The sequence below is a fragment of the Nicotiana sylvestris genome, chromosome 11 (assembly GCF_000393655.2).
Source record: "Nicotiana sylvestris chromosome 11, ASM39365v2, whole genome shotgun sequence".
Lineage (NCBI taxonomy): Eukaryota > Viridiplantae > Streptophyta > Magnoliopsida > Solanales > Solanaceae > Nicotiana > Nicotiana sylvestris.
In genome coordinates, this window is record NC_091067.1 from 88,538,506 (window position 1) to 88,550,353 (window position 11,848).

At 36.5% G+C, this 11,848-nt stretch overlaps 2 protein-coding genes across 2 annotated transcripts; one reads left to right on the forward strand and one right to left on the reverse strand.

Annotated features, from left to right (window-relative positions):
* The first annotated feature begins 8,396 nt into the window (after positions 1–8,396).
* Positions 8,397–9,260, forward strand: LOC104235429 (zinc finger protein 4). Its single transcript, XM_009789187.2, has one exon. It carries the CDS (start codon positions 8,397–8,399, stop codon positions 9,258–9,260), a length of 864 nt encoding a protein of 287 aa, XP_009787489.1.
* Positions 9,261–10,005: 745 nt separating this feature from the next.
* LOC104235428 (uncharacterized) lies at positions 10,006–10,900 on the reverse strand. The gene is made up of 2 exons (XM_009789186.1): positions 10,440–10,900; positions 10,006–10,336 (listed from the first exon to the last, which is right to left on the reverse strand). Exons 1-2 carry the CDS (start codon positions 10,898–10,900, stop codon positions 10,006–10,008), a joined length of 792 nt encoding a protein of 263 aa, XP_009787488.1.
* Positions 10,901–11,848: the final 948 nt, after the last annotated feature.

Below are 11,848 nucleotides of genomic sequence, written 5' to 3' on the forward strand. Positions count from 1 at the left end.
ATACTAATTTTTGCTTGACTAAAATAGATCTAAACATATGTGAGTCAATTAAACCGTCTAATACCATAATTCCTACAAATCCATATACATTCAAACTATGTTTCAATGACCTCATATCCCCAAACTACCGGATTGGAACAAGTGTTAAAGTTTACATATTCAAGTTTAATCTAGCAACATTGTATCTAATAACACAAAAGGAGCAGATCATACATAAGGAAGAGCTAACTTATAATATATATTTGGATGAAATCAAACTACAAAAAGATGAAACTGATCAAACATATAAGCCCAAAGCTTCCAACTCAAACAACAACAGTAAATATTTCATTTCACCATGCCAAATGAGGTTCAGTAGATACATGGTTACAGCAAATAAACAAGAAAAATTCTGAGATTAAGAAGGAGCAGCAGCAGTAAACAGCAATGTAACAGTGCAGAAAATCAGCAGTTCAACAAAACTTTAAACCCCAAACTCAAATATTTTTCTCAACCAGCAATAAAATCAAAACCACAGCTTATTCAATCCAGTAGAGAAAACCATTGGATAACAGACTTTAGAGTCTCAGAACACTTCCATCAACATCATGGAATTCCAAAGCAAAATTAAACAAATTTGAAACAAAGAAATACAAAAATTTCAGTGTCTTCTTCAAAGTTTTCCAACCGTTTCCCTTTTTAGGATTTTTTCTCTAAAATCTCTAACTTGTGAATGAAGAAAGAATATCTTTATAGGCAAGCCTTAGGGTAGCCTAAAATGGATTCAGTTTTGCACATTAAACCTTTTAGAATTTTTATTTTTGATGTTTTACCCTTAGTTTAAAAATCAGTATTTCAATTTAGTCCCAAAGACACCTTCCTAAATCAGTTACTGAAAATTCCCTAATCTAAAATCCCTAGACTACCCTTAAAACCCCTGTTATTTACTCCTGAAACAAAACAGACATGGGTCAAATTGACCCAAATCAAATTGTTATGTGTCCGCAAAATCCGGGTTTTGGGCTTCGAATTTTCAAGGTCCAAGTTCAATTGAACTCAGACGAACCCACACAGCCCAAAAACTTGCAGAGTCCAAAAACTCTGAAACCCTGAGCCCCCAAAGAAAGAGTAGAGGCAGAAAATCCAACCACATACAAAACTCGAAACCTGAAATAAAATACTAGCTAAACAAATCTAAAATTAACATGCAAACACGGATGGTTTGAAGAAATGGAAAAAAAAAATCAGGAAAATAAAAGAAAGAAACAGAAGAAGATGAGAAGAGAACTACAAATGAAAATTAAATAACAGAAGATAAAGAAAAATACCTAAGAAGTGGTCTGGTCAGTAGAAATTGCCAAAATCTTCAAACCTTCAAATTTTTGGCCGAGCTTGACATTAATCGTGTGTTCTTATCAAGAACACACGAATAAAATCAACCTAGACCTTAAACCTCACTGAAATCTTGATTTTGAGTTTTTTGGGATTTAGGGTTCGACTTTGATATAAGATTGGACGAGTTTTAGAGGGATTCGAGGGAAAACAATTAGAGATTGGGAGAGAGGAGGGTCTGAGGCTTTTGGGGTGTTGATTTGGGATGATTTGGGGGTGGCGCTGCCACCGGAGATGGTAGGAATTTTTGGGGCGGCGCTAGGGTTTAGAAGAGTGTTCTCTGAAGATGGTGAATGAGAGAGATTATTAGAGGGGGGGTAATGTTCGGACAGTTATATACTGTCACATACCCCATGTCTCGTCCGTTCGATTAAGTAAATCAACGGCTCAGATGATGAGAGACCCAAACGGTGTCGTTTGGTTCCTGAGTGGGTTTGGACCGGGTAAAGGGACGGGTTTGGTCAGGTAATTGGGGAATTCAATTGGGCCTGGTGATTTTTAACTAAAATGGCCCAAAACCAGACCTTCTCTCATTCTTTTCCTTTTCTTTTCTTTTTTCAAAATTCTTTTTCTTTTCAAGATTAAAAATAAAACCTAAATTAATCCCTAAATCAAATTATCCTACCAAATTAAATTAATTAGCTCAAAATAATAATTATCACAACCAATTAAATACCAAATTAAAAGAAAACTACCCAAAATTCGAAGTTAAAAATTAAAAATGCAAAAAATAAGATATTTTTGTGATTTTTCATTTTTTTTAAAACACTAATTTACTAATTAATCTAAAAATATAAAATTAAATCCTAAATGCAAATGTAATGTATTTTTGTATTTTTATGATTTAAACAAGATTAAACATGCACACGAAAATGCAAACAATCAGAAAAATTCTACAATAATTCCTAAAATAACAAATAATTAAAGAAAAAATCTAATTTTGGGAATTCTGTAGGAGTAATACATGTGAGGCAAAAATCACGTGCTCACAGTGACGAGTGCGTACTTATGCTAATTGTTGAAAATCTGATTTTTCGTTAAGTAATTACTAGTATGTTTTCTTTCCTATTTTTATTACTTGCACTATTAAGCCTGTTGTTAGCTTAGGAAAGCATGTCTAAGTGATTTATTTGCTTTATTTGTTCAAACTGCTTACCTGAATCTGTGCAGCATGCTAGATTAGACTTACTTGTTTGCCTTAATATGGAATTTGACATTTCTGAGTATTTTCCTATTGCTACTGTGTATTTACATTGGGACTACGGATGTGAGATTCCAGTAGCTCTCCCTTGTCTGTTTACATTTGGGACTACGGATGTGGGATTCTGATAGATCCCCCTACACAGTTATATGGAACTACGGGACTGCACCAGGTAGATTCCCCCAGTACTGGGTATTTACATTTGGGAATGCGGAACGGGATTCCAGTAGATCCCCGCGCACTATGAGTTGGACTACGGGACAGTTTCCCGGGAGAACTATTAGATATGTATATTTGGGACTACAGGACGGTATCCTAGGAGATTCCCGATTGTTATGATTTGGTGCTAATCTGTATTTCCTTCCGTGCTTACTTTGCCTCTGTATAGTTGTTGTTGTCCTTTATATCTTGTGTTACTTTTGCTGTTGTACTCTTTTATATTGTTGTGTTCTACAGTGTCGAACTTTATATTTTATTTAACCTCAGTAGGGCCCTGACCTTCCTCGTCACTACCCGACCAAGGTTAGGCTTGGCACTTACTGAGTACCGTTGTGGTGTACTCATGCCCTTTCTACACATGTGTTTTCATGTGCAGATCCATGAACTTCGACTCAGACTTACCATCCTTGAGGCGAGGCGACCCTTCGGAGACTTCGAGGTATATCTTTCGCGTCCGCAGACCGAGGAGTCTCTCTCCATTCTCTCTTGTAGTTACAACCCTTTTGTAATTACTTCGTTTTAGACTATTCTGGAGTTAGAGCACTATGTAGTATCCTTAGCTTGTGATTCATGGGTTTCCTGGTTTTGGGCATATGTATTAGCTTTTTTGAGAGTTAAACATTTTGTATGCCGGGCGGCACTTTTAAACATTGTTTTATTACTCTATTTCTATTTTAAATTATTTTCTTCAGCTAATTTGTTTATCTTCCGCATTTTAGGCTTACCTAGTCGTAGAGATTAGGTACTGTCACGATGGTTCATGGAGGGCGATCCAGGGTCGTGACAGAATCAATGATCAAAATCCTTCTTTTAACTTTGAAACCTTCAACTTCACCGAGCACGTACGAATCTCACTTAGACATTCCGGATCACAGTCAAAATGATCCTATCCAAGGTCCTCAAACACCTCATGGAGTCCGAGAAGACAAAAGTCCACTCTAAGTCGAATGTGGCTAATTCAAAATCTTCAAAATGCAAAATTCCATAAGAGTTGAATTGCTCCCGGAACATCTTATACTAAATCATAACATTAGTTCAAGTTTGAAATTATCTTATAAACCTATAAGAACCTTCAAATCCCGATTCCGGGGTCGTTTACTCAAAAGTTAAATGTGGATCAACTCTTCCAAATTAAGAATTATTCTTTCAAATCAACTCTAAGCTTCTCGAAAATCAAACCCAACTACACATGCAAATCACGATACATAAGGTAAAGCTACTCAAGGTCACAAATCGCCGAACGACATGCTAGGGCTAAAAACGACCGATCGAGTCATTGCAGTGATGAATACCACCAAGGAGGAAGTGGTTGAGTTCGCTTCTTATTAGCTGGAAGATATGGCCTACACCTGGTATGTGACATAGGATAGAGATAGAGAGGAGAGAATGCTCATTTTTCTACATGGGATGAGTTCTCCAAGGGATTCATAGAATAGTTCTTTTTCGATGCGGATAGGTATTTCCCTTGCCACTCAGTTCGAGCAGTTACAACAGGGTTGTATGATTGTCAGAGGGTAAAGTCACGAGTTCACTCTCTTGTCAAAGTATGCTCCCCACATTATTTCTAACGAGATCTCTAGAGTTTGGAGGTTTGTTGACGGGTTGGAATGTCATATCAAATCACGTGCATCTGCTGCTACTATGCACCCATGCTATTTCTTTTCCATTGTTAGCCAAGAAGAGAGGTTGGAACTCTAGAATAATAAAAGAATGCAGATTGGAATCAGAACAAGAAGGCTCGTATGGTGGGTTGTTATGGCAATGCTTTTGGTGGAAGCAATAGAAGGGGGCAGTTAAGACCGACTTAATCCATGGTACAATCTGTTGCTAGCGATTGATTAAAGAGTCAGGAACAGAGTTAGGGGGGCTATTCTAGGCACGCTCAGAGTATTATGCCTCTGGCATAGTCTTCACAGAGTCAAACTACTTTTGGCAGTTATGGCAAGGTTCATCTGGGGCAATGTCATAAAGATGATCGCACTTGCCATTACTGCGGCATCAAGGGTCATGTTAAGAGAGATTACCTCAAGTTGTAGAGAGAGTGATATATAGTCTTTCAATATAGCTAGGTGGATCCACAACTACTACAACTGCACCTCCCCCAGTTCATGGCACTACTATCTAGACTAGACGAGTTGCAGGCGGTGGCGTGCTTTTACTTCAGGTAGATAGACCCGGCTCTATGGACTAGAAGCTGAGATAGTTGCAGGTAACGCCGTGATGACATGTATACTTAATGCTTTCGCACTTGATGTTTATGTTCTTATTGATCGCCAGATCCACATTTCCCTATGTCACTCCATCTTTTGCTTGGGATTCTGGGATAGTGATAGAATAGTTACATGAACCTTTCTCTATGTCTACTCCGACTAGCGATTATGTTCTTGCTTTCCGCACCTATAGGGGTTGTATGATTGTAGCCTAGGATATGGAGACTATGTTAGGCCTTATCGAGCTAGAGATGGTTGACTTTAATGTGATCATGGTGACGGATTGGTTATCTAAGTGCCATGCCACTCTTGATTGTCGTCCTAAGATAGTCATGATTGAATTTCTGAATGAACCGATTCGTGAACTGAAAGTGATCACAATGGGCGATTCTATCATTTGGTGATGGTTATAAACACGAATGCAGAGGCACCAACTCTTAAATCAATGCCAATTGTGAATGGGATTTTGGAGGTCTTCCTGGAAGTGTTTCATTGCATACCACCGGATCGAGTTATCGATTTTGGGACAGATATGTTTCCAAGCACTAAAACAATACCTATTTCACATTATGGTATGGCTCCGGTGGAGTTGCATGAGTTAAAACCACGGTTGAAAGACCTACTTGGAAAAAGGTTTTATTCGACTAAGTACTCACTGGATGCACAAGTACTATTTGTCAGGAAGAAGGACGATTCTTTTTAAATGTGCATTGACTACCGTCAACTCAACAAAGTGACTTACCAGTAAAAATAAATATCCATTGTTATAGATAGATGATTTATTCGGCCAGTTACAATATGCTTAATATTTTTCAAAAATTAGAGGGTGTTTGTTAAGTTTATAAGCTGGTGAAACTAGCATATAAGCACTTTTTGGCTTATTTACGCGTTTGGCAAATATCCAAAGGGTTTATAAGTCAAGTGCTTATAAGCCAAAATAAGCCATAAGCTATAAGCTTGTCATACACAACTTATGACTTTTTAGCTTATAAGAGTTTTTAGTTTGACCAAAATTTTTATTATTTTGTCCATGATATTATTTTATAATGAGATAAAGGTCTTAACTCTATTCTTTACTTCCCTGTCATCTTTTCTGGGCTTCTTTCCAAGAAACATTATCCACCATCGACAGGAACAACAAAAAGCAATTTACCGTCAATATTAAATCAATCAAATTGATTTGAGTTAGAAAAGTACTATTTTTGTAAATCGACTTTCTTCGTCTCTTTGAAACATTGTTGTTTTGCATCATTCAAAGTTTCATTGTGAAATATGAACTAAATTATCCATTTGTAATGAACAACGATGCTGTAATAATCATGTCATTATTGTACAAGCTCACTATTGCTAAAATAATATATATATATATATATATATACACACTCTCTCTCTCTTATTAAAAATTAATTTAATCTAATCAATTTTGAACTAAAAGTAAATCCATAAGTTAATTTATACTTCGATTAATTTAGAATCAAAAATCTTGTATAATTACGTATATATTTATTAGTATAAATAGTTTTAAGGGGCATTTAAATCATTACATCGCAAGAAATGCTTATCAGCACCTTTTTTCCAAATACTTAAATACTTATTAATAATTTCAGGACTTAAATCAAAATACGTGTCTGCTTATTTATTAAATCAATTCGCTATTTAAAAGCGCTTTTCGGCACTTGATTCTTATAAGCTATTTTGAATCATCTATGCCAACGAGCTCTAAGTAGGAAACTATAACTACAGTTGATAATTCATGTGGGTACTTCTTATTTTTTTTATTCTTAATTATAGAGTTATAACCGATCACAGAATTACAACTAATTAATTTATATAATTTAATTATCTTTGTAGGAAAAAAAGATTTTTTTATTGGAAAAATTATGTTTGATTCTCTGTTTAATAGTATTATGTTCATTATCCTTTAATCAAACACTCTTTCTATAAAATCGTGTGTACTAAAATTGTAAATATACATTCTAATAAATACTTCCTCCGTTCACTTCTACTTGTCCATAATAAATTTTGCATGCTCCTTGAGAAATAATAAATAAAATACATATTTTACCATAATAATCATAATAATGATAGCATTTTAAGAAGTGTAGGAAAAAGAATTGGGGAATGAATAGTTAATAATACGGGTAAAACATGAAAAAATATATATATAATTTTCGCTTTATTTGATAAACTGGACAAGTAAAAGTGAAAATATATTTTTTATATAGTGGACAAGTAAAAGTGAATAGAAGGATCATTATAAATTATCTCAACATCTACAATTAATATACTGTTTATCTCAATATCAAATTCTAGAAATACATTCAAAATAACACTTAATAATTGCACGCCAGGTATACAATGCTTGATACTCCTGCACCGCGCTTAGCCTTAGAATAGTAATAACTAAAAGTACGGGAAATAAAAGAAATTGATATACCTTCCCTCCATATTTTAAATGTTATAACAAGCTTAATTCACATAATTTGATTCTTTAATTTTCTGTTTCTTAAATGCTGCGCTACTTTATAATTTGACTATGATAAGGATACTTTTGTCCCATAAAGTAATTTGGCTACGGCTGATCACCACTTTAGAGTTGTAGTTCTTTTTGTGGAAATACTTTGTAAAATTCATAAATCGCATAGCTGTAGTTATTTTTATGCTTAAATATATAATGTTCATGGTGTGAGAAAAGGATAAGCACAGAGAGATGGCATACAATCAAATAGTTCAAATTTGAAAATCCGATGTACTAATCTCAAAATCAGAATGATCATTTTTAAAAGGAAAAGTGATTAATGAATGTGGTAACCATATCGTAACATTTACATATAGCGGAATACTTCCACTCCAGTTTTGCTCCAAATATTTAAGGGATCAACAGTTTCACTTCTAATAAATTTGATGTAATTATATACAGCTAGAATTTAATTAAAATGCAAGATAGAGTATCCGATCTGAATAGGAATTCCTTGTAGAGACAGGCAATGACGCAGCTGTACATGTATCTTAGGATTATGCACTAGCTTATTTTGGTGAAAGATTTATCCATATAAAATGCTTCATTTCAAACTCCAAAAAGAACTGAGTAAACGTGTGAGTATAAGATAGTTAATCTCTATATTACCATTTATGTACAATAACACCGGCAATTAAATTAAAGCAAGATTCGAGTTTTTGCAATAACTTAATGAAGTTATTATTTCTAGCAAAGTTGATATGATCCTATGTAGAACCCCATTAACTAGGAGTTGGTAGTTTGAATTTGTAACTTGTAACGCCATGCAATGATTAACTTCCCATATTTGGAGGATTTTGTATGTTACACCTTGTCTATTTAAAGATCTTTTCTCTTCATTCTTTCATCAAGTACCAAGAACATAAGTATAGAGACAATGGATACCTTTTCAATGAAAAAACCATGCTCTTCTGAGGCCTCTAGCATCTCTGCTGCCTCTGAGGAAATCGACACAAACACGAAGAAGATGAAAGGTAAGGTTATGGATTTAGGATCTGAATTAAAGACACATGAATTATCATCTGCTGGTGTACTTCTTGATCTTAAAGTCCATAATAGTGCCTCAAATCTTGAACTCAATCTTTTCAATTCAACTTCTAGCATGAAAAATTCGGCTCCTGCTAGTGAGTCTTCTAACGAGGCAATGCCTAATAAGCAAAGGCGTTCCTCGGAAAGTAGGGTTTTCTCTTGCAGCTTCTGTAAGAGAGAATTCTCCACTTCTCAAGCCCTAGGAGGACATCAAAATGCTCATAAACAAGAGAGAGCTTTGGCTAAAAGGCGAAACGGACTTGTTGATGTTGTTTCTCCTTTTGGCCCTCCCAATTATCACCCTTACTATAATCCCTACTCAAGTTACACCACACATTTGCCATTTCATGGTACTTTTACTAGTCGATCATCCCTTGGTGTTCAAGGTGATTCCTCCACTATTCATAAGCCTTCTCCCTACAATCCATGGTCGGTTTTTTCGGGCTACAATTATCGATTTAACCCCGAAAAGTGGTCATCATCAGGCTCATCAGTTCTTAGGACAGAAAATCTTGGAATTGGAAGTGCTCCTTTGGAGAATTCCCTCAAGTTTGAGAACAAAAATAGTGCAAAGGGTTTCTGTTTAAGGGATTCACCGGTTAAGATTGACAATAATCGTGGTGGAAATAATAAAAGGAAGGTGGGATTTGGAGAGGAAGATGCAGAAGAGAATGAAGAAGACTCAGAGATTGATCTGAATCTAAAGCTTTAATTTAATTTGTTGCATTGAATTATTTTTCTATTTCATATGTAGTTTTTATTTTTTGCATTGCTTTTATTAGACGTGTGATATCTTTTTGTTCTCGCGTTCTTTTACTTTTATTTCAATCCATTGAATCATTGTCTTTACCTTTTGCTCCTTTTATGGAAATTTCAAGCAGTTTAATGTTAGAACAAAGAGATGTGTCTTCAGAATATTACTTAATTATATTATAGATTATTTTCTTTAAGATCAATTAAAATATGTCGGATAAACGTACCAACCCCGACTACAAATAGGTGTGCAAAAAGAACAAAATATTTCGGACACATTTTAATTTGTGTCTGTTTTCGTTACTACCCTTTTATAAGCCTAATGTCACGTCCTTAGTCGTTAAATAAGTACATGTGCGGTACTTGACAATTTGCTCACGATCTTGCACAACTTGCTCACATTCTTGCTATGCCAAGTCAGGCTTACTACACTCAAGACCGCTAAAAGAATGATAGAAAGAACACAAGAGAATTATTAAGGGAAACTTTAAATTAGATAGAACTTGAATTATTTTCTTGGCGAATTACAAATGAATGGCCCCCTTTATATACTAGTCTCCTAGGGCTAGTTGACTTTCCTAGCAAATCTATAGGGATCTAGGGTCTTCCTAAAAAATGTTCATACTTTTCTAGAATCATCTCACAAATACTAGCATTCCTCCTATGTAAGCTTCCACATGGCATTAATATATGACAAATGGCGCCTATGTGGCATGATAACAGTAAGGATCATCACACTCTCCCCAATTAAATGTTGCGACGACCACGGCGCAATGCTGCTGCATAAACTCTCGGATCTTAGTTATCTTTGAATTGTCATAAATCTTCATATCGTTCCCGCGTGGCCTCCTTTGAGATTCCCCCTTCCAATGGACGAGGAACATAATGGTGTCTTTCTGCCCTTGTTTTTCCTTGTCCTGGTAATCCATGATAGCCTCAATCTCTCGATCATGCGAGGAGATAATAGTAATAGGCGCTCGACTTGATTGGCCCCTACTCGGATCATCCTTGTCTTCGTGATATGGCTTAAGCATGCTGGCATAGAAAACAAGATAGATTTTAAGATACGATGCCATGTCAAGCTTGTATGCATGAGATATTACTTAACTTGGCGATGTTCTTAAATGGCCGCTCATACTTGCGAATCAGATTCGGATGCATGCCTCGTAGTGCCTTGAACTGTCTCGAGTTAAACTTCACCTTGACCATGTCCCCAACTCTATAGTCTATGGGACGCCACTCACGGTCCGCAAACTTTTTCATCACCTTAGCTGCCCTATACAAGTAGGACTTAGTAGTGTCAAGCTGCTCCTCCCATCCTTTGGCCATATGATAAGCCCCCAAGCACTTTCCCTTGAATGCAGCTGGTAATGAATGTGGAGTTTGTGGTTGTTGGCCTATGGCTAGCTCAAATGGTATCTGCCCCGTGGACTCACTTCGCTGCAAGCTATATAAGAATTGAGTGATGTCTAGGAGCCTTGCCCAATCTTTTTGATGCGCGCTCACATAATGCCTCAAGTAGCATTTTAGTAAGGCATTGACTCGTTCTGTTTGTCCATCTGTCTGTGGGTGGAAACTAGTGGAAAAGTGCAGTTCCATGCCAAGTATGTCGAATAACTCTCTCCAAACGTTTCCAGTAAAATAGAGGTCTTGATCACTAATGATATGCCTTGGTAAGCCCAATACTTCGCCACATTCTTAAAGAATAGCTTGGCGGCTTCCTTGGTTGTGTAACCCAGTAAGGCGGGCATGAAGGTGGCATATTTAGAAAATCTATCTACGACCACTATAATAGTACCATAACCATCGGACTTCGGTAGGCAAGTGATAAAGTACACAATCATTCTCTTCATGGACGCTCTGCAATTGGTAGTGGCTCCAAAAGTCCTCTATGTTGTTGCTGCTAAACCTTGTCCTGCTGGCATACAAGACAAGTCTGCACATAACACTCTATGTCATCTTACATGCATGGCCAATAGTAGACTGACTCAACCAAGGCCCTAGTGCAACGTTGGCCTGGATGACTAGCCCACATTTTGTCATGACTCTCCCTTATGATCCACAATCTAATGTCTCCAAACGTAGGTACATAGACCCGCCGACCCTGGTAAGTAATATGCCGTCTTCGACCCAAAACATCTCATTTTGCCCTGTTGGCTAAATCAATAAGTTGTTTGGCTACTAGATCATGCTACATGCCTTCTTTTATAGCCTCGCGAATGTCCCAACTTGCTGAAGTGATGGAAGATAGCTCGACTTTCCGGCTCAAAGCATCGGCTACAACGTTACCTTTGCCAGGCTTATACTCCAGCATATAATCAAACTCGGCCAAGAAATCCTCCCACCTAGCCTTTTTTCGTGTGAGCTTCTTCTGCGTTTGAAAGTAGCTAGTAGCCACATTGTCATTCTTGACCATGAACCTTGATCCAAACAAATAATGTCTCCATGTATGAAGGCAATCCACAATGGCAGTTATTTCCTTCTCTTACACTGTGTAACGCCGCTCCATCTCATTTAACTTGTAGCTCTAAAATGCTATGCGATTTT